Genomic DNA, 24,297 nt, shown 5'->3' with positions numbered 1-24,297 from the left:
GCCTGCCGGAGGCTGTGGTGCTAACGCCCGCTGGGCCCTTTCTATCTGTAGGTCTTTTGTGTCTGGTATGTCAAGGTTCTCTCTAAGCAGCTTCTTCACGAAGGGAATCACCAATCCGTGTTTACCTTCAGCTCCTTTGGGAACCCCGTAGATCCTCACATTTTCCCTTCTTGAGCGGCCTTCTTGGTCTATTAGCTTCCACTGGAGCTGCTCTTTTAGTTTTAGCACTTCTGCTGTGATTTCCTCTGCGTTTTGCAGTCTCTCCTCAGTCCCTACAATCCTCACTTCGGCTTCATCTAACCTCAAGTTAGTTTTTACTATTTCTCCTTTAATATCTTCCAGCTGTTTGTTGTTATCTTGTCAGGAATCACGAATCTCTTTGAGAATCAAAGTCAGGCTCACTAACTCTTCCTCCTTATCTCCGTCCTGGCTAGCCGTGGGGAAGGTAGCTCCCTCGTGTTGCTGCGACTCGCTGTACTTATCAGCATTCTGAGCAGACTTTTTATTCTTATACTTAGACGTCATCCTTGCCCCTTTTGTTGATATATTTATACAATACTAAATATTTGTCTAATTTTGGCTTTGGGGCAGTTTACATTCTATGTTAACATAGAAACATAGAAAATAGGTGCAGGAGTAGGCCATTCGGCCCTTCGAGCCTGCACCGCCATTCAGTATGATCATGGCTGATCATCCAACTCAGAACCTTGTACCAGCCTTCCCTCCATACTCCCTGATCCCTTTAGCCACAAGGGCTATATTGTTGTCGAGAGACCTTTCCCTAATCTGCCATTCCCTTGGTGACCCGGAAGCGGAACCCTACCTTAAGTTTTCTAATCAATTCTAGTTTGTTGCAGAATACCCAATCCAGAATAGCTGATCCCCTAGTGGGCTAAACCACAAGCTGCTCTTAAAAAGCCATCTCGTAGGTACTCCAGAAAATCCCCCTCTTTGGATCCAACACCAACCTGATTTTCCTAATCTACCTGCATATTGAAATCCCTTGTGACTATTGTAACTTTGCCCTTTTGGCATGCATTTTCTGACTACTGTTGTAATTTGTAGACCACATCCTTACTACTGTTTGGGGGTCAGTATATAACTCCCATCAGGGTCTTTTTACCCTTGCAGTTGTTTTAGCTCTACCCACAACAATTCAACGCCTTCTGACACTATGTCACCTCTTTTTAATGATTTGATTACATTTTTTACCAACAGAGTCACGCTATATCTGCCTACCTGCCTGTCCTTTTGATACAATATGTATCCTTGGATGTTAAGCTCCCAGCTATAATCTTTTTACAGTTATGATCCAATGATGCCTACAACATCATACATACATCATACATGCCAATCTGTAACTGTGCTTCAAGTTTAACTATCTTATTCTGTATGCTGCACACATTCAAATATAATACCTTCAGTCATCTATTCACTCTTTTGATTTTGCCCACCATTTACATTGCAACTCACCCTGTTGACTGCAATTTTGCCCCATCATCAGCCTCTCCTTGCTAGGCGTCTCACTACACACTACCTGTCTTTGTAACCAACTACCTCATCTTCAGCACTATCACCCTGGTTCCCATCCCCCTGCCAAATTCGTTTAAATCTCCCGAACAACTTTAGCCAACTGTAATATCCGCAAGGATATTGTACCGCCTCGGGTTCAGGTGTAACATATCCCTTTTGTACAGATCGTATCTTACCCAGAAGAAATCCCAGTGATCCATAAATCTGAACCCCTGCCCCCTGCATGCATTCACCTGCCATATCATCCTATTCTTGTCGCCACTGGCACGTGGCACAAGCAGCAATCCAGAGTTTACTACCATGGAGCTCCTGTGCTTCAAATTTCTACCTAGCTCCCTAAAATCTAGCTTTAGGACCTCCTCACCTTGTCCACCTATGTCCTTGGTGCTAATGTGCACCAAGACTTCTGGCTGCCTACCCTCCCCTTGAGAATACCATGAACCTAATCTGAGACATCCCTGATTCTGGCACCAGGGAAGTAACATACCATCCCGGTGTCTCTTATCGTGCCCACAGTATCTAAAGTTGTACACTTATTATTGAGGGGAAAGCCCACAGGTGTACTCCGCACCTGACTGTGCATTTCCCCTTCTTCAGATGGTCACCCAGTTACCTGTCTCCTGCAATCTAGGAGTGTCTACCTCCCTGTAGCTCCAATCGCTTCCTCATTCTCCCATACAAGTGGAAGGTCAACCAGCTGCAGGTCTATTTCCTTATGAGGTTCTTTTAGGAGCTGCAGCTCAGTGCACCTGATGCAGATGTGTTTATCCACGAGGTCTCCCAGACTTCAGACATCCCACACAGTACAAAGCACTACCCCTGGAGCTATCTCACTACACTACTAAGCCTTACCAGATGAGGAATGAACAGCCAAGAACAGAGCCATGTCACCCTCTCTGCCTACCTGCCTGAGCTTTTGATACAATGTATCCTTAGATGTTAAACTCCCAGCTATAATTTCCTTTCAGCCGCAAATTAGTGATGCCTACATTATCATACATATCAATCTGTATCTGTACTACAATTTCATTCACATTATTCCATATTCTGTACACATTCAAATATAACACTTTCAGTCCTGTATTCACCCTTTTCAATTTTGTCCGTCTTTTACATTGCAACTCATCCAGTTGACTACAATTTTTGGTGAGAAAGCTGTTGGAAAAGATTCTTAGAGATAGGATCTATAGGCATTCAGAGAATCATGGCCTGATCAGGGACAGTCAGCATGGCTTTGTGAAGGGCAGATCGTGTCTAACAAGCCTGATAGAGTTCTTTGAGGAGGTGACCATGCATATAGATGAGGGTAGTGCAGTGGATGTGATCTATATGGATTTTAGTAAGGCATTTGACAAGGTTCCACATGGTAGGCTTATTCAGAAAGTTAGAAGGCATAGGATCCAGGGAAGTTTGGCCAGGTGGATTCAGAATTGGCTTGCCTGCAGAAGGCAGAGGGTGGTGGTGGAGGGAGTACATTCAGATTGGAGGATTGTGACTAGTGGTGTCCCACAAGGATCTGTTCTGGGACCTCTACTTTTCGTGATTTTTATTAACGACCTGGATGTGGGTGTAGAAGGGTGGGTTGGCAAGTTTGCAGACGACATAAAGGTTGGTGGTGTTGTAGATAGTGTAGAGGATTGTCAAAGATTGCAGAGAGACATTGATAGGATGCAGAAGTGGGCTGAGAAGTGGCAGATGGAGTTCAACCCGGAGAAGTGTGAGGTGGTACACTTTGGTAGGATAAACTCCAAGGCATAGTACAAAGTAAATGGCAGGATACTTGGTAGTGTGGAGGAGCAGAGGGATCTCGGGGTACATGTCCACAGTTCCCTGAAAGTTGCCTCACAGGTGGATAGGGTAGTTAAGAAAGCTTATGGGGCGTTAGCTTTCATAAGTCGAGGGATTGAGTTTAAGAGTCGCGATGTAATGATGCAGCTCTATAAAACTCTGGTTAGGCCACATTTGGAGTACTGTGTCCAATTCTGGTCGCCTCATTATAGGAAGGATGTGGAAGCACTGGAAAGGGTACAGAGGAGATTTACCAGGATGCTGCCTGGTTTAGAAAGTATGCGTTATGATCAGAGATTAAGGGAGCTAGGGCTTTACTCTTTGGAGAGAAGGAGGATGAGAAGAGACATGATAGAGGTGTACAAGATAATAAGAGGAATAGATAGAGTGGATAGCCAGCGCCTCTTCCCCAGGGCACCACTGCTCAATACAAGAGGACATGGCTTTAAGGTAAGGGGTGGGAAGTTCAAGGGGGATATTAGAGGAAGGTTTTTTACTCAGAGTGGTTGGTGCGTGGAATGCACTGCCTGAGTCAGTGGTGGAGGCAGATACACTAGTGAAGTTTAAGAGACTACTAGACAGGTATATGGAGGAATCTGAGGTGGGGGCTTATATGGGAGGCAGGGTTTGAGGGTCGACACAACATTGTGGGCCGAAGGGCCTGTACTGTGCTGTACTATTCTATGTTCTATTTTCCCTACCTTGAGCCTCTGCTTGCTAGTAGTATCACTACACATTGCCTCTGTTTGTAAACTAGCTACCTCATCCTCAGTACTATCACTCCAGTTCAAATCCCCCCTTCCAAATTAGTTTAAAATCACCCGAACAACTCCAACAAACCTGCCTGCAAGGATATTGGTCCTCCTTGGGTTCAGGTGTACCTGCCCCTTTTGCATAGCTCAGACCTTCCCCAGAAGAGATCCCAGTGATCCATAAATCTGAACTCCTGCTCCCTGCACCAGTTCCTCAGAACGTGCATTCATCAGGAGGGATGGATGACAAAAGTAGATATACCACCGGACTAGATGTGTGCGGACATCTTCCCTGATGAAGATGGCAGAGTTCATCATTGAAACGTTGGTTAAAATCAAAACCTGGAACCGACTAGAAGCCCGTGAAGAGTAAATGCATTACTATAAGTTACATGTAATGCCCTGGGTAATATTTCTACTGCTATGCTGTGAGGTATTTTTATTTTAGCAGTTTTGAGTAAAAGCAGTGTCTCCAGATAGTATGAGTGCTTTGGACATTTCAAGCGAGACTGTGAGGGACAGGGAAATCTTCGGAAAGTAAGTTAGCAGTTAATCAGACAGAGAAGAAAAGAAACAAAACTAAGGAGGGACCCAGTAAAGGAATGGCCTAGCAACTCTGAGAGAACAAGTTCTAATCAATGTATTAAAGGAAGTACTCAAGTGCAAAACACTATTCCTGAAGGTTTAGTGGGACCAGGCTAGGATATATCCATACAGATTGAAGGTATTTATGCTAGAGTCATACTTGACATAAGTTTTCAAGATACTTTACAGATCCGTTTACAACCAGTATTTGATGCATTTACCATTGATGCCACTCATTGCACTAGAAATGTGGGAGCTTAGTACAGATGAGTACCCACATGATGGCTACTTGTCAGTATGGATACCCTAGTGTAGGTCTGCCCGGATCTGGTCGAAAAAGGTGATGCTTCCCTTCTTGGTGGGAACAAGTGCTTCCATCATGAGAAGGCTCGTGAGAGTCTGCAAAAAGAGAGATGGAAAGAATATTTTGAACACTCTGTTAGTTCACCCAGTGCTCAGAGCTGCTGTTGAGAAGATGCAAGTTCCTCCTAAGTAGGATGATGAGCATAAACAAGGAATTGTGTGGTACAACAAGTCCAAACCCATCATGTCACGTCTTGGGGAAGTAGCTTGAGTGACGGGAAACCCCAAATTGCCCGATGCCAAGGCAGTCCTGGTGGATCTCCAGAGGATCATGAAGAAGAGTTACGGTTACCTGCTAGGATGCTTATGAGACGTGAACTGCAGAAACCTTCAGCTGTCCACACAAACAGGATGACAATGATTGTCAGGAACACCTCGGAGAGAGACGATACCCTCGGACATGGGTTGCCGATGGCGCTTCTTTTCCCTGTGACAGTAATGTTGTTTTCCAATGAGATAACTGGGAGAGAGATAGTCTCCTGGTTAGGGAAAGTTAACAGCATAGTCATTTAATCTTGGTGACTCCCCTGTACCGGAAGAATGGAAAAGGAGACTAACTGAGAAGATGTTGAAGCTCGAAGATGTCTTTTAGACCATAAGACTTAGGAGCAGAATTAGGCCATCTGGCCCATTGAGGAGGAGGGGAAAAACAGGGATCAGCCATGATTGAATGGTGGAGCAATGGCTGATCCCCGTTTTTCCCCTCCTCCTCAACCCCAGTTCCCGGCCTTCTCCCCGTAACCTTTGATGCTGGGTCCAACCAAGAATCTATCAATCTCTGCCTTAAATACACCCAGCAACCTGGCCTGGACAGCTATATGTGGCAACAAGTTCCTCAAATTCATCACCCTTTGGCTAAAGAAACTTCTCTGCTTCTCTGTTTTGAAAGGATGCCCCTCTATCCTGAGGCTGTGCCCTCTTGTCCTAGACTCTCCCACCATGGGAAACATCCTCTCCACATCTACTTTATTTTGGCCTTTCAACTTTCGAAAAGTTTCAATGAGATTCCCCCCCCACCCAATCCTTCTGAATTCCAATGAGTACAGACCCAGAGCCATCAAACGTTCCCCATATGATAACCCTTTCATTCCTGGAATCATCCTTGTAAACCTCCTCTGGACCCTCTCCAATGCCAGCACATCTTTTCTAAGATGAGGGGCCTAAAACTATTCACAATACTCAAGATGAGGCCTCACCAGTTCCTTATAAAACTTTAGCATCTCATCTTTGCTCTTGTATATTTGCTCTAGAAATGAATGCTAACATGGCATTTGCCTTCCTCACCATAACTCAACCTGCAGGTTAACCTTCGGGATCTTCTTCACAAGGACTCCTAAACCCCTTTGCATCTCAGATTCCTGGATTTGCTCCCTGTTGTATATGTGGTCTGGTTACACAACAATGCTATAAATAAAAATGCTGCAGACGGGAGCTAAGATTCAGTGTGCTTTACTGGCATAATCCGAACTCGGCACACACGTACAGATCAATACGCGCCTGATAGTGCATGCAACGACGTGTTACTAAAACATAAAGTAGTCCCTTATTATACTGTAGGCTATATGGTATACTCCTCCCCTTTTATTTTAATAGTGTATCAACTTTTTTTTTACTGGGGCACTATGCTAAACAAATATGTTTACCCTTAACATACAAATGCCTACTATTTGTTTACTTAGTAACTTAATAATATCAAATTATAACAAAGTAACAAAGTGTTGGCATGTGGCCAAGTGGTTAAGGCATTCATATAGTGATTTGAAGGTCTCTAGTTTGAGCCTTGGCTGAGGCAGCGTGTGTGTCCTTGAGCAAGGCACTTAACCACACATTGCTCTGCGACGACACTGGTGCCAAGCTGTATGGATCCTAATGCCCTTCCCTTGGACAACATCGGTGGCATGGAGAGGGGAGACTTGCAGCATGGGCAACTGCTGGTCTTCCATACACCTTTGCCCACCCTGCACCCTGGAAACTTTCCAAGGCGCAAATCCATGGTCTCATGAGACTAACGGATGCCTATATAACAAAGTAACGTAATAATATCAAATTATAACAAGCCTTTTTTTTTACTTTTGGTCTAAGACCCATTTATAACTCAAGCCTCTAGGGGGATCTTCTCTGCCTCTCCGGGTAACGTCTGTCCGGAAACGTTTGCTTTGGGGAATGAGTCTCCACAGGTACATTAAGTGGGTCCTCAGCACTGATGACAGGCTTATCTGTAGATGAGGCTGATGTGGTCACATCAGGAGTGTTTGATTCTATTGCTGGGGAGTCCGGGCAAGGTGTTGTTGTGTTTTTCACCTGAGCATCTAGGATTTGGTCCACATGACGTCTCCATACGTTCTCTCCCACCTGAACTCTATACATCAGTGGCAAGTCTATGGCGGAAATTGTACCCGGCTACCACTTTTCAGTCCGGTAATCACGTGCAAGAACTGACAGTCCCACACTGAACCTCCGTGTTGACTTAGCATTCAAGTGTTTGAACTATCTGTTCTCCACATCACGCTGTACATCTGGTTTGAGAAGATCCATGCGGGAGCTCAGGTTCCTGTTCAGAAACATCATCGCTGGAGTCTGGTTAGTGGTTGCATGTACTGCATTACGATAGGCAAGGAGGAAGTTGTCTATCTTGTGTTGCAGTGGTCGATTTTCACTGTCCATTGCCTTGAGGGCTTTCTTGAATGTCTGCACAAATCTTTCTGCCAAGCCATTTGTGGATGGATGGTGAGGGGCCAATGTAAAGTGCTTGATTCCATTGTTCTTCACAAAACTTTGGAATTCTTCAGAGACAAATTGTCTGTGCAGATTTGCTCTGGTATGCCATTCCTGGCGAACATGATCCTCAGCACTGTAATGGTCTTTTCCCATGTGGTTGTCTTCATTTTGATGACCTCTGGCCATTTGGAATGTGTATCAATGACGATTAAAAAGATAGGGTCAATGAATGGTCCAGCAAAGTCAATGTGCACTCATTGCCATGGTGATGAGGGCCACTCCCACGGATGGAGTGGGGCTTGTGGTGGTGTGTTCTGGATCTTTTGACATCCAGAGCAGTTCTTGGTCAAGTCTTCAATCTGGTTATTGATTCCTGGCCACCACACATATGCACGGGCGAGACCTTTCATCTTCACGGTACCGAGGTGCCCCTCGTGCAGATCCTCCAGCACTCTGGTGTGTAGCTTGGGAGGAATCACAACTCGTGAGCTACACATTAGTGTTCCCCGACACACTGACAACTGCTCCTTCCTCGCTGAGAAGGCTGGAAACAGTGTGTTACCCCGCGCTGGCCATCCCTTTACCGTGATGTCATACACTTTTGACAATGTAGGGTCATTGCGTGTTTCCCTTTCAATGAGGCTGTTGGTTACTGGTAATTGTTCAACTATTGTGTGAAAGGCCTCTGCTGAATCCATTTGTGTAGTTATCTCGGAAGTCGTGACAACCCATCTGCGTTGCCATGTTGCTTGGTCCCCTTGGTTTCAATGTCATACCTGTGACCTCCGAGGAAAAGAGACCATCACTGCAGCCTTTGTGCTGTATTCACTGGAACGCCTTTTCTTAGATTGAAGTTGACACGAGAGGCTGATGGTCAGTCAACAAGGTAAACTTTTGGCCATACAGGTAGTGACTGAATTTCTTGACTCCCCACAGGAAGCTAAGGGCCTCTCTGTCAATCTGTGCGTAGTTGTGTTCAGCTGAAGTTAGCATTCTTGAGGCAAAGGCCTTTCTGAGCCATCTGGAAACTTGTACGATAACACAGCTCCTACCCCATGGGGCGAGGCATCACAAGCTAGTCGGATTGGTAAGGAGGGGTCAAAGATCTTTGTGAAGGACTACTCTGGAGTAAGCCACACTTTGAATCAACTTCTGTGTGGGTACTCTCCCTTGGGGAAGAAAGGGAAGAGAATGAAAGGAGAAGAAGGTAAGGTTTATCTTAGCCCTTTGGAGCCTTTATGGGAAAGATGGGATGCAAAGTGTGAAGAAGCATTTCATTTGATGAAAGAGTTGCTGCCTAACCTGTGTGGGCCTTTGTAAACCCCCAGTTGCTGTATGTACTGCATACAGACTCCATCCGTGAGGGATAGGCAGTGTTCTATATCAAGACCAAGGTAAAGGACTGAACCCTGTTACTTTCATCAGCTAGAGACTGTCACCCATTCAAAAGAAGTTTACTTGCAAAGAAACTGGAGTGTCTGGCATTGAAATGGGCAGTGGTGGATAAGTTAAGTGACCATCTATATGGTGCCAAGTTCAAGGTGAGGACCGACAACAATCCAGTTGCAGATCAAGTCGGTGGTGAGGAAGGCAAATGCTATATTAACATTCATTTCAAGAGGTTAAGAATACAAGAACAAGGATGAGATGCTGAAGCTTTATAAGGCACTAGTGAGGCCTCACCTTGAGTGTTGTTAACAGTTTTGGGCCCCTTATCTTAGAAAAGACGTGCTGGCATTGGAGAGGGTCCAGAGGAGGTTCACAAGGATGATTCCAGGAATGAAAGGATTATCATACAAGAAACGTTTGATGGTACTTGCTGGAATTCAGAAGGATGAGGGGAGATCTCATTGAAACCTTTCGAATGTTGAAAGGCCTAGACAAAGAAGATGTGGAGAGGATGTTTTCCATGGTGGGAGAGTCTAGGATAAGAAGGCACAGCCTCAGGATATAGGGGTGCCCTTTCAAAACCGAGATGCACAGAAATTTCTTTAGCCAAAGGGTGGTGAATCCGTGGAATGTGTTGCTGCATGCAGCTGTGGAGGCCATGTTGTTGGGTGTATTTAAGGCAGAGATTGATAGGTTCTTGATTGGACATGGCAGCAAAGGTTACGGGGAGAAGGCTGGGGATTGGGGTTGAGGAGGAGAAAAAAAAGGATCAGCCATGATTGAATGGTGGAGCAGACTTGATGGGCCAGATGGCCTAATTCTGCTCCTATGTCTTATGGTCTTTTGGTCATCCATAGTTGCCAAAGTGCTATGGGAGAAGTATTTTGTTCATTATGGCCTCCCAAGAAGGATGCACAGTGATTAAGGAAGGGATTTTAAGAGTTGGCTCATATATGAGTTCTTAAGCACGCGGGGTTGAGAGGTCAAGGACAATGCTATCATCCTCAGGGTGATCCTCAGCCTGAAGGACTCAAACTGATACCGCTAGGCTTGCTTGGAGCCCTGGCTGCCAACGTAAAGAGTAAGTGGAGCCAGCATATTGGGCATTTGGTACACTGCTACAACTACACAGAATGAAGCTACTGGCTACTCGCCATACTATTTGATGTTCAGACGCAATGCGAGATTACCTGTAGATTTCTGTTTTGAAACTGGCAGTGAGACTTGCCCCAGAAGACGTATCTGCAATATGTGTCTGACATGAGGAAAGAATTGCAAAAAGCTTGTGAACTAGCAGTGGTTTCTGCAAAACCAAGGAAGTGAGGAGATATAGTCGCAAGATTAGGTTCTCCCAACTGATTCCTAAAGACAGAGTTTTAATAAGAGATTTGGGGTTATAACGGAAGCATAGGTTGACCAGCAGCTACGTTTTTAAGCTATCTGTTCGTAGTGGAGAGCCAGATACCAAATTTGCCAGTTTTTGGGGTGAAGCCAGAGGATGGAAATGGTCCTGTCAAAATTCTCCATCGGAATCTCATCTTTTACCCCTAAAGCTGGAAATACACATTGATCCAGAATCTGACGTGGAAGCTACGCCTAGTAGGAAAACTCTGCACAGGCAACAAGCTGACAATAGTCTGATTTCAGTGAATACTGTACAAACTCAGAGGATGAGGAACTGGGAGAGTGGTATGCTTAACTTTATGGAACTCCCCAAGAATCGATGAAGAGATGTCTGAATCTCTGAGCCCAAACTCATATAGAGCAGGGAGGACTTGATAATAGTGAGGGTAAACTGGCCTCCAGTACAATTGGGGATGAAGCTGAGTTCAGTTAGATGGTGGGGGGACCTGAGTTACTGGAAGATACGAGTGATAGACGGGGTGGCATCCTCCAGTAGACAGGAACAGTCACAAGGAGTGGCTGAAGCTGAAGAAGCCGAAGATGAGATAAAGGAGATTCGATTGGGAGAGGTGCACAGACTCAGCAGCTTGTCATCACGCAAGGCCACTGAGAAGGTTAGAAAATCTATAGCACAATATAGGCCCTTTGGCCCACAATGCTGTGCCAAGCATGTACTTACGTTAGAAATTACCAAGGGTTACCGATAGCCCTCTATGTTTTGAAGCTCCATGTACCAATCTAAGAGACTCCTAAGAGACCACATCGTTTCCGCCTCCCCCACCATCGTCGGGAGCCCATTCCACACACTCACTACTCTGTGTAAAAAAAAAACTTAGCCCCGTCATCTCCTCTGTAGAAACCATAGAAAAACTACAGCACAAAAACTGGCCCTTTGGCCCTTCTTGGCTGTGCCGAACTATTTTTTTGCCTAGTCCCACTGACCTGCACATGGACCATATCCCTCCATACACCTCCCATCCATGTATATGTCCAATTTATTCTTAAATGTTAAAAAAGAACCCGCATTTACTACCTTGTCTGGCAGCTCATTCCATACCCCCACCACTCTCTGTGTGAAGAAGCCCCCCCCAATGTTCCCTTTAAACTTCTCCCCCCTCACTCTTAACCTGTGTCCTCTGGTTTTTTTCTCCCCTTGCCTCAGTAGAAAAAGCCTGCTTGCATTCACTCTATTTATACCCATCATAATTTTATGTACCTCTATCAAATCTCCCCTCATTCTTCTACGCTCCAGGGAATAAAGTCCTAACCTGTTCAACCTTTCTCTGTAACTGAGTTTCTCAAGTCCCGGCAACATCCTTGTAAACCTTCTCTGCACTCTTTCAACCTTATTAATATCCTTCCTGTAATTTGGTGACCAAAACTGAACACAATACTTGAGATTCGGCCTCACCAATGCTTTATACCAGGGGTCCCCAACCTTTTTTGCACTGCGGGCTGGTTTCATCTTGACAATATTCTTGCGGACCGGCCGACTTGGGGGGAGAGGGGCGGGGGGAGGAGGGGTTTGGTTGCCAATGGACAAGAGTAGCAGTCAAATACGTTGTGTTTACCAAGAGAAAGACTACAATGACCACGAAGCCTTGCGCGGGCACCAGTGCGCATGTTTTGATTTGCGCATGCGTGCACCTGCCGATTACCTTTCTACAAATCGATTTTGGCGATTCTGTTCGGTGGGGGGGGTGTTAATCACGACCGGAATATCGGTGATAAGTGGCTAATACACTCAATTTCATTTCTAAAAGGGTTTTTCTAACGAATTTAATATTAAACACACAGCGCATATTTTCCTCGCATGAATATAGCGATAAGTCAATTATCAGGGGAGGACAGGGGAGCTTGAAGTAAGTGTTGAACGAACTTCCAGTAGAAGTGTCAGAAACAGGTTCGATATTATCATTTAAAGAAAAATTGGATAGGTATATGGACAGGAAAGTAATGGAGTGTGATGGGCTGAGTGCAGGTCGGTGGGACGAGGTGAGAGTAAGAGTTCGACACGGACTAGAAGGGCAGAGATGGCCTGTTTCTGTGCTGTAATTGTTAATATGGTTATATTAGTCAATAGCATCATAACATTTTAAGTAACGTTTGGATGTTAAACACACCGCATATTTTCCTCGTATGAACATATAAAATTATTGCAACGCACCAATATCGCTGAATCAGTGGGAGCCCTGGGCTTGTTTTCCTGCAATAAGACGGTCCTATCGAGGGGTGATGGGAGACAGCGATACTTGAAGGGGGTTCCTTATGTCCAGTTTATTCCGCAATTTAGTTTTCGTTGCATTCATTGCAGAGGTATGTTGGAAATGGAAGCAACGTTTTCAGTGCTTTCGTGGCTGTCTCAGGATATTCAGCCTTGACTTTGATCCGAAATGCCGGCAGAGATGTTATGTCAAACATACTTCTCAGCCCGCCGTCATTTGCAAGCAGGAGGACTTGATCTCCTTCACACCCTGACACGGATGATGCGCCGGTCATGACCTCGCATATGTAATTGCTCTACAGTGGCCGTGACAGGGAATGATGAAAGGTGCAGCTGACTCATATCGCCAAATCATATCGTTTCCTCGCGGCCTGGTAGCGCATGCTCTGCGGCCTGGTACCGGTCCGCGGCCCGGTGGTTGGGGATCGCTGCCTTATACAACCTCGTCATAACATTCCAGCTGTTATACTCAATACTTTGATTAATAAAGGCCAATGTACCAATAGCTCTTTTACGACCCCATCTACCTGTGACGCCACTTTTAGGGAATTATGTATCTGTATTCCCAGATCCCTCTGTTCTACTGCACTCCTCAGTGCCTTACCATTTACCCTGTATGTTCTACCTTGGTTTGTCCTTCCAAGCACCTTAAAACTGTGCCCTCTTAGGTTAGCCATTTCAGCCCTGGGAAAAAGCCTCTGACTATCCACTAGATCAATGCCTCTCATCTTATACACCTCTATCAGGTCACCTCTCATCCTCCATCGCTCCAAGGAGAAAAGGCCAAGTTCACTCAATCCATGCAACATCATTGTAAATCTCCTCTGCACCCTTTCTATAGTTTCCACATCCTTCCTGTAGTGAAGGTGTAGTGAGGTGACCAGAACAGAGCACAGTACTCCAAGTGGGGTCTGACTAGCATCATATATAAAGCCTTTGAACTTTCAGAAAGCCTTTGATAAGGTCGCACAGCGGAGATTACTGGGCAAAATTAGAGCACATAGTATTGAGGGTAGGGTACTGACATGGATTGTAAATTGGTTGGCAGACAAGAAACAAAGAGTGGGGATTAACGGGTCCCTTTCAGAATGGCAGGCGGTGACTAGTGTGGTACCGCAAGGCTGGTGCTGGGACCGCAGCTATTTACAATATACATTAATAATTTAGATGAAGGGATTAAAAGTAACATTAGCAAATTTGCAAATAACACAAAGCTGGGTGGCAGTGTGAAATGTGCGGAGGATGTTGAGATAATGCAGGATGAGTTGGACAGGTTGGGGGAGTGGGCAGATGCAGTTTAATATGGATAAATGTGAGGTTATCCACTTTGGTGGCAAGAACAGGAAGGCAGATTACTATTTGAATGGTGTCAAGTTAGGAAAAGGGGAAGTACAACGAGATCTTGGTGTCCTTGTTCATCAGTCACTGAAAGTAAGCATGCAGGTACGGCAGGCAGTGAAGAAAGCTAATGGCATGTTGGCCTTCATAACAAGGGGATTTGAGTATAGGAGCAAAGAGGTCCTTCTGCAGTTGTACAGGGCCCTGGTGAGACCACACCTGGAGTATTGTGTGCAGTTTTGGTCTCCAAATTTGAGGAAGGACATTCTTGCTATTGAGGGAGTGCAGCGGAGGTTCACGAGGTTAATTCCTGGGATGCCGGGACTGTCATATGTTGAAAGATTGGCGCAACTGGGCTTGTATATTCTGGAATTTAGAAGGATGAGAGGGGATCTGATTGGAACATAAATGATTATTAAGGAATTGGACACGCTAGAGGCAGGAAACATGTTCCCGATGTTGGGGGAGTCCAGAACCAGAGGCCACAATTTGAGAATAAGGGGTAGGCCATTTAGAACGGAGTTGAGGAAAAACTTTTTCACCCAGAGAGTTGTGGATCTGTGGAATACTCTGCTTCAGAAGGCAGTGGAGGCCAATTCTCTGGATGCTTTCAAGAAAGAGTTAGATAGAGCTCTTAATGATAGCGGAGTCAAGGGATATGGGGAGAAGGCAGGAATAGGGTATTGATTGTGGATGATCAGACATGATCACAGTGAATGGCGGTGCTGGCTCGAAGGGCCGAATGGCCTACTCCTGCACCTATTGTCTATATAGCTGTAATATTACCTCTTGGCACTTAAACTCAATCCCATGGTTGATAAAATTCAATGCACCATATGCCTTCTTAACCACAGAGTCAATCTGCATAGCAGCTTTGAGTGTCCTATGGACTCAGACCCCAAGATCCCTCTGATCCTCCACACTGCCAAGAGTCTTACCATTAATACTATATTCTGCCATCAATTTTGACCTACCAAAATGAACTATTTCACACTTATCTGCTACTTCTCAGACCAGTTTTGCATCCTATCGATGTCCCACTGTAATCTCTGACAGTCCTCCACACTGTCCACAACATACCCAAGCTTTGTGTCATCAGCAAATTTACTTACCCATCCCTCCACTTCCTTATCCAGGTCATTTATAAAAATCACGAAGAGAAGGAGTCCCTGTACAGATCCCTGAGGCGCTCCACTGGTGACCAACCTCCATGCAGAATATGACCTGTCTACAACCACTCTTTGCCTTCTATGGGCAAGCCAGTTCTGGATCCACAAAGCAATGTCCTCTTGGATCCCATGCCTCCTTACTTTCTCAATAAGCCTTGCATGGGGTACTTCATTAAATGCCTTGCTGAAATCCATATACACTACATCTACTGCTCTTCCTTCATCAACGTGTTTAGTCACATCCTCAAAAAATTCAATCAGGTTCGTAAGGCGTGACCTGCCCTTGACAAAGCTGACTACTCCTAATCATATTATACCTCTCCAAATGTTCATAAATCCTGCCTCTCAGGATCTTTTCCATCAACTTAACAACCACTGAAGTAAGACTCACTGGTCTATAATTTCCTGTGCTATTTCTGCTTCCTTTCATGAATAAGGGAACAACATTTGCAACCCTCTAATCCTCTGGAACCTCTCCCGTCCCCATTGATGATACAAAGATCATTGCCAGAGGCTCAGCAATCTCCTCCCTCACCTCCCACAGTATCCTGGGGTATATCTCGTCAGGTCCTGGAGACTTACCCAGCTTGATGCTTTCCAAAAGCTCCAGCACATCCTCTTTCTTAATGTCTATATGCCCAAGCTTTCCAATCCACTGTAAGTCATCTCTACAATCGCCAAGATCCTTTTCTGTAGTGAATACTGAAGCAAAGTATTCATTAAGTACCTCTGCTATCTCCTCTGGTTCCATACACACTTTTCCACTGTCACACTTGTTTGGTCCTATTCTCTCACATCTTATCCTCTTGCTCTTCACATACTTGTGGTTTTCTTTAATCCTGCTTACCAAGTCCTTCTCATGGCCCCTTCTGGCTCTCTTAATTTCATTCTTCAGCTCCTTCCTGCTAGCCTTATAATCTTCTAGATCTCTATCATTACCGAGTTTTTTTGAACCTTTTGTAAGCTTTTCTTTTTGACTAGATTTTCTACACCCTTTATACACCATGGTTCCTGTACCCTACCATCCTTTCCCTGTCTCATTGGAACGTACCTTTATAGAACGCCACACAAATATTCCCTGAACATTTGCCACATTTCTGCCGTACATTTCCATGAGAACATTTGTTCCCAATTTATGCTTCCAAGTTCCTGCCCGGTAGCTTCATATTTCCCCTTACTCCAATTAAATGCTTTCCTAACTTGTCTGTTCCTATCCCTCTCCAGTGCTATGGTAAAGGAGATAGAGTTGTGATCACTATCTCCAAGATGTTCTCCCAGTGAGAGATCTGACACCTGACCAGGTTCATTTCCCAATACCAGATCAAGTACAACCTCTCCTCTTGTAGGTTATCTGTATTTTGTGTCAGGAAACCTTCCTGAACACACTTAACAAACTCTACCCCATTTAAACCCCTTGCTCTAGGGAGATGCCAATCAATATTTGGGAAATTAAAATAACGCATCATAACAACCCTGTTACTATTATACCTTTCCAGAATCTGTCTCCCTATCTGTTCTTCAAAGTCCCTGTTACTATTCGGTGGTCTTTAAAAACACCCAGTAGAGTTATTGACCCCTTTGTGTTCAAGAGCCATGAGGTTAGATTACAGCTATATAGACCTTGGTCAGAATCCACTTGGAGTACCGTGTTCAGTTCAGGTCACCTCACTACAGAAAGGGTGTGGATACTATAGAGGGAGTGCGGAGGAGATTTATAAGGATGTGGCTTGGATTGAAGAGTATGCTTTGTGAGAATAGGTTGAGTGACCTGATAGAGGTGTATAAGATGATGAGAGGCATTGATTGTGTGGATAGCCAGAGGCTTTTTCCCAGGACTGAAATGGCTAACACGAGGAGGCATAGTTTTAAGGTGCTTGAAAGTAGGTACAGAGAGGATGTCAGGTGTAACTTTTTCACACAGAGAGTGGTGGGTGTGTGAAATGCACTGCCGGTGCCAGTGGTTGAGGCAGATAAAATAGGGTCTTTTAAGAGACTCTTAGGTACATGGAGCTTAGGTAAATAGAGGGCTATGAAGTAGGGAAATTCTAGGCACTTTCTGGAGTAGGTTACATGGTTGGCACAACTTTGTGGACCGAAGGACCTGTAATGTGCTGTAGATTTCCATGTTCTATTTTCTGTAAGGATGTCTCAGAGAGTGAGGAGACCCCCAGGTAGGCTGGTATATGATGCACCGGGAAACAGATTGCTGCATCCATTCCATAGTGAGAGATTACAAATGGATTGGAGATTGTGAAATCACAAAATTCATTTGAATATTTCAACTCCTCGGTCTTACTAATATTGAGAGCAAGGTTGTTGCTGCAGCACTACTCAACCAGCTGATCTATGTCACTCCTGTACATCTCTTCGTCACCATCTGAGATCCTGTTAGCATTTGAGGAGGTTGGGTGTCACTCACTCTCTGGTAAAGCCATTATGTACTTCCTTGATAAAATACATAATAAATCCACTCCATTGCGTAGCATGGTTGCCATCCTAGTTAATATTGGGGAAATTTAGATCACCTACTCAGATTTTGGCTTGAAACGTTGACTGTTCATTTCTTTCTACAGCTGCTACCTGACCTGCTGGGTTCTTTCAGCATTTTTTGTGTACTGTTCAAGATTTCCAGCGTCTGCAGAATCTGTTGTGTCTCCATACTGCCGCCGATTATTCCCAACATATTTGCTCGTTATCATCTTGCTAACTATCATGGGGCTTTTGTACAATCCCATCAAAGTGGTTGCCCTTTGTTATTCCAGTACTGTACCCACATGATCCCACAGGATGTTTTCCCCAGAAATATCCTCTCTAAGCCCTGCCTTGATATTCCACTCCACCCCCAGTTAAAAACACAAGTCCCTCTCCTCTTTTACTTCCACCTCTGGCATGCTTTTCGAATATATACCCTGGAACATTGAGTTGCCATTGCCTTAACCACGTTTCTGTAATAACCATGATATCACAATCCCATGTGTTGGTGATCACATACCTATCTGTACTGACCCCATTTTCCAGCCCTTGATCTACAGCCCACTCTGCCTTGGCAATTCAAGTGCTCATCCAGCTACTTTTTTAATATTGCGACACTACATTCTCCTATACCTTGTCCAGCAGTGCATTCCAGGTTACAACCACCCTCTGGGTGAAAAGATTCTTCCTTGGATCTCCTCTAAAGCTATTGCTTTTTAACTTAAACCTGTGAACTTTGGTCTAAAGATACCTCTGCTGTTGAACAAAAGTTTCACAATAGATGAATCACTGAATGTTAACATGAAGGTTCAGCAGGCAATTCAAGAAGCAAGTGATCTGTTGCAACACACTTCAAAGTTGCTGGTGAACGCAGCAGGCCAGGCAGCATCTCTAGGAAGAGGTTGCAAGTGTTTTTTTCCAATTACATAGAGATGTTGGTTAAAACTTTGTAGGTCTGCTCTCTGTTCCTATGGAATTCTGTATTGTAATACAAAAGTTTGATTCTTGAGATCATAGTTTTGTTTTATCAGGAGAAGCATAGGAAAGCAGCATCCATCATCAGAGATCCCACCACCCAGGTCATGCTTTCTTCTCACTGCCATCAGGTAGAAGGTACAAGAACCTTAGGACTCGCACCACCAGGTTCACAAGCAGTTTCTATCCCTCAACCATCAGGCTCTTGAATAAGAGTAGATAACTACACTCACTTACCCATGATTAAAATGTTCCCACAACCAATGATCTCACTTTGAGGACTCTATCTCATTATCTCTTGTTCTTGTTATTTATTGCTATTTATTTATATTTGCATTTGCACAGTTTGTTGTCTCCTGCACTCTGATTGATCTTTCATTGATCCTATTATAATTAGTATTCTATTAATTTTCTGATTATGTCCACAGGGAAATAAATCTCAGTGTCGTGTATGGTGACATATATATACTTTGATAATAAATTTACTTTGAACTTTGATCAAGCAGACTAAAAGTATGACAGGTGTCATCATTGAAATGAACAAAGCTTTTGATGGGCCTTATAGAGTAGAAATAAAGTTGATATTTCCTGTGGCTTTTGTGTCTGTAACCAGGACTCTGTCTCAAAATAATGGTGTGGTCATTTAGAAAAGTTGACAAGAAACACATAAAGTAACAAGTCTTTGTAACGGTCTGCCCAAGAGAGCTGTGGTGGCCCAGGTTGCCTCTTAAATACCATGTGAAATGGCCAGGCAAGTCTTACTTCATGGTAATGAGGGAAGAGGGATAAATGCTGGCCGTGCTGATGAATCCCAGATCCTAAACTAAATGATCTCAAAAAAATCAAAACAGAAATTGATATATTTTAGACAGTAAGAGACAAGGGTTATAGTGTTTGCGTAGGAAAGTGCTGCTGAGGTAAAAGATTATTCATGATATTATTAAATAGCAAAGCAGGCATGGGTACTGAGTGAACTACTTTTGTTTCCTATGTTATATAAGAAAACAAATTAGTGAGAGTGTTGCTGTCTTGTTTTCTAGGAGATGACACCATAAAAACTTGGGATATGAGGAATTTCCGGAATCCTCTGAATGTGGCAACTGATCTCCCAAACATCTTTCCAATGTGAGTTACAATAATTAATGAATTAATATATTATTCTCCTGTTGCCTCAGGTAAAAGCTCAATCCTTGTCCTGTTACTGGAAATAAAATAAATATATGAGTATATGAATTCAGATAAAAAGCCCTCCCAGCATTCAAACCCACTGTTCCTTTTAATAAGGTCACTGTTGATCTGATTGCAGCCCTTTTCCACCTTGCTGTTAATCTGACATAAAATTGAATTGAATTGACTTTATTTCTTACGTCCTTCACATACATGAGGAGTAAAAATCTTTATATTATGTCTCTGTCTAAATGTGCAATGTGCAATCATAGTAATTTATAATAAATAGAACAGTCAATGTAATATAAAAAAAACATAGAAAACCTACAGCACAATACAAGCCCTTTGGCACACAATGCTGTGCCGAACATGTACGTACTTTAGAAATTACCTAGGGTTACCCATAGCCCTCTATTTTCCTAAGCTCCATGTACCTATCCAGGAGTCTCTAAAATGACCCTATCGGTATCCGCCTCCACTGCTGTTGCCGGCAGCCCATTCCACGCACTCACCACTCTCTGTGTAAAAAAAAAACCTGAAAACTCCTCTGTACCTACTTCCAAGTACCTTAAAACTGTGCCCTCTCATGTTAGCCATTTCAGTCCTGGGAAAAAGCCTCTGACTATCCATATGATCAATGCCTGTCGTCATCTTATACACCTCTATCAGATCACCTCTCATCATCTGCTGCTCCAAGGAGAAAAGGCCAAATTCACTCAACCTATTCTCATAAGGCATGCTCCCCAATCCAGGCAACATTCTTGTAAATCTCCTCTGCACCCTTTCTGTAGTTTCCACATCCTTCCTGTAGTGAGATGACCAGAACTGAGCACGGTACTCCATGTGGGGTCTGACCAGGGTCCTATACAGCTGTAACATTACCTGTCAGCTCTTAAACTCATCCCATGGTTGATGAAGGCCAATGCACAATATGCCTTCTTAACCACAGAGTCAACCTGCGCAGCAGCTTTGAGTGTCCTATGATCTCAGACCCCAAGATCCCTCTAATCCCCCACACTGCCAAGAGTCTTACCATTAATATTATATTCTGCTATCATATTTGACCTACCAAAATGAACCACCTTGCACTTATCTGGGTTGAATTCCACTTGCCACTTCTCAGCCCAGTTTTACATCCGATCAATGTCCCGCTGTAACCTCTGACAGCCCTCCACACTATCCACAACACCCCCAACCTTTGTGTCATCAGCAAATTTACTAACCCATCTCGCCACTTCCTCGTCCAGGTCATTTATAAAAATCATGAAGAGAAGGGGTCCTAGAACAAATCCTTAAGGCACACCACTGGTCACCAACCTCCATGTGTCCTGTGACCTGTCTACAACCACTGTTTGCCTTCTGTGACCAAGCCAATTCCGAATCCACAAAGCAAGGTCCCCTTGGATCCCGTGCCTCCTTACTTTCTCAATAAGCCTTGCATGGGGTACCTTATCAAATGCCTTGCTGAAATCCATATACACACTACATCTTCTGCTCTACCTTCATCAATGTGTTTAGTCACATCCTCAAAAAATATGGAGAACACTGAAATCAGTGTGAGTTAATCAGTCTGATGGCTTGGTGGAAGAAACTGTTCCGGAACCTGTTGGTCCTGGCTTTTATGCTGCGGTACTGTTTCCGGATGGAAGCAGCTGGAATAGATTATGGTTGAGGTGACTCGGGTCCCCAGTGATCCTACGGGCCCTTTTTACACACCTGTCCTTGTAAATGTCCTGAATCATGGGAAGTTCACAACTATAGATATGCTAGGCTGTCTTCAGCAGTCTCTGCAGAGTCCTATGATTAATGGACATACAGTTCTGATACCAGCAATGATGCAGCCAGTCAGGGTGCTCTCAATTGTGCCTCTGTAGAAAATTCTTAGGATTTAGGGGCCCATACCAAACTGAGGATGCCCACACAACCTCATTTCATATAAAAATATATAAAAACTCTGCTTACACTGGTCAGCATGGGCAGTTGGGCTGGAGGACCTATTTCTGTGCAATAGAACTTTATGACTTGCAATCCTCTGAGAAAAAAATAATCTCATCTTAGTTTTAAATGTATGAACCCTTAATTTTTTTAAGTGACCTCTCATTCTAGGTTTTCCTGCAGGAGAAAGCAACAACTCCATAGCTACCCTGTAAAGATCCATTAACATCTGAGATAATTCAAAATTCTCTCTGAAACTTGAGTAGATACAGTTCACCCATATTTGCTCAGAAGAAAACCTGCCCGTTCAAGGTATTGACAGTGTGTACAGTCCTCGAGATGTGGTCCTGCTCTACGTAACTGAATATAATGTCCTGTATTCTGTTCCCTAAGTGATTAAAGATAATATTCTATGAACTTTGCAACTGAAATGATGCTCTTACTTACTGCAACGGAAATAAGGTTCTCGCCTGGATGAGATGAGGACTGTAGGGAGGATATGCAGACTCTCCTTGGCACATGGCAGTTTTGAACCCCTAGAAAGGATGTGCTCAAACTGGAGAGCATTCAAAAGAGGTGCACAAAAATGATTCCAGGATTGAATCGGTTGTCATATGAAGAGCATTTGGCATGTATTTACCAGAATACATGAGCACAGAGCTCTACCAAGAGGTATTTCTCACAGGTCAATGGCGGTTATTTAAAAAGGGAGCTTCAAGGGCATTTGTCCATTGTACGCAGCCTATCAGTGGCGTCAACAGAGCTTTACGAATTAAAAAGTACAGAAGGGATAAGCAGGGTGGCTATTGTCTGGAGTAGGCCAGTGGCAAGAGGAGAAGTGACAGGCTTTGGCTCAAAAGAGGCTTTGGTTCAGAAGAGGTGCTGACTCTGTGTAAAGCATCTGGTGAGGTTTCCTTTTTGTTTTTTTTTCCCTCTCTTTACCGTTTAAAAGGCTGTGGTGTGCTCTTCATGCTGGATGTTGGAGAATTGGGAAATCCAGAGTCTCCTGTGGAACTTTGTTATACATCCGGCTGGTTGAAGACCGTATTAGGGATTTTGAGCAGCAACTGGATGACTTTCGGCTTATATGGGAGAGTTAGGATGTAATTGATCAAAGTTACAGGGAAGTAGTCAACGCGAAGTTACAGGAGGCGAGTAGCTGGGTGACAGTCAGGAGAAATGGAAATAAACAGTTAGAGCAGAGCACCTCTGTGGCCATTCCTCTGAAAAACAAGTACAGTCGGCCCTCCTTATCTGTGGGGGATTGGTTCCGGGACCCCCTGTGGATACCAAATAACGCTGATGCTCAAGTACCTTATTTAACCTGTTTCAGTGCAGGTGGACTTCAGGGCCTGGGGGAGCTCGGGACCTGCCGCCCACGGCTGCTGCTGAATCCGCAGTGTTTCTGTTCCGTTGACAGAAAACGATCACGATTAAAAATAAAGTGGAAATAACAAAGTGATCGGAAAGAGGTGAAACACCATCGGTCATTGGAAAAGCATTAGACTACAGTCAGTCAACGATCGGAACAATTTTGAAGGATAAAGTGAGAATAATGGAGCATGTGAAAGGCCCTGCCCGGATGAAAGCTACAATTATTACTAAGCAACACAGTGGTTTAATTATGGAAATACATATGTTTCTTAAGTGTTTTATATGCATACAAAGGTAAAATATATACTATATACTAAGATAAACGTTTGACTGACACTAAATAATAATTATTATTTATTGTAAGTATCTACAAACGTTTGTACAATAAATACAATATTTATTGTAGATATCTCTCTTTTTCCGAACCGTTTCCAATATCCCTTGAAAACCATGGCTCTCTCAAACTTTTAACCTTTCCTTTCAACCTAACAAGAACATAAAGATTCTGTACCCTCAAAATTTCACCTTTAAATGACCTCCATTTCTCTATTATATCTTTCCCATAAAACAAATTGTCCCAGTCCACACCTTCTAAATCCTTTCGCATCTCCTCAAAGTTAACTTTTCTCCAATCAAAAATCTCAACCCTGGGTCCAGACCTATCCTCCTCCATAATTATATTGAAACTAATGGCATTGTGATCACTGAACCCGAAGTGCTCCCCAACACATACCTCCGTCACCTGACCTATCTCATTCCCTAAGAGGAGATCCAACATTGCAAGGATTGGAAGGTGTAGAGTCTCTGTGGGTTGAGTTAAGAAATGGCAAGGGTCAAAAGACCCTAATGACAATTGTATACGGGCCTCCAAACAGCAGCCGGGATGTGGATTACAAATAATAGCAGGAGATAGAAAAGGCATGTCAGAAAGTCTATGCCATGATAATCATTGGGGATTTTAACATTAAAGTGGGTTGGGAAAATCAGGTCAGTACTGGACCTCAAGAGAGAATTTGTAGAATGTCGAAGGGAAAGCTTTTCAGAACAGCTTGTTGTTGAGCCCACCAAGGGATCGACTGAGCTGGATTGAGTGTTGTGCAATAATCTGGGG

General features: G+C 43.9%; 1 protein-coding gene across 5 annotated transcripts in view; it reads left to right on the top strand.

Moving 5' to 3' along the window:
* The window catches only part of LOC134347280 (WD repeat-containing protein 70), a 211,642-nt gene that overhangs the window by 144,360 nt on the left and 42,985 nt on the right, over positions 1-24,297 (top strand). For all 5 annotated transcript variants that reach the window (XM_063049678.1, XM_063049679.1, XM_063049681.1 and 2 more), the window contains exon 12: positions 19,751-19,835. In XM_063049678.1, the coding sequence (XP_062905748.1) occupies positions 19,751-19,835 (85 nt within the window). The remainder of the gene's footprint in view (positions 1-19,750; positions 19,836-24,297) is intronic.

The sequence above is a fragment of the Mobula hypostoma genome, chromosome 5 (assembly GCF_963921235.1).
Source record: "Mobula hypostoma chromosome 5, sMobHyp1.1, whole genome shotgun sequence".
NCBI classification, from domain to species: Eukaryota; Metazoa; Chordata; class Chondrichthyes; order Myliobatiformes; family Myliobatidae; genus Mobula; species Mobula hypostoma.
This window is presented reverse-complemented; position numbering and strand designations above follow the sequence as displayed.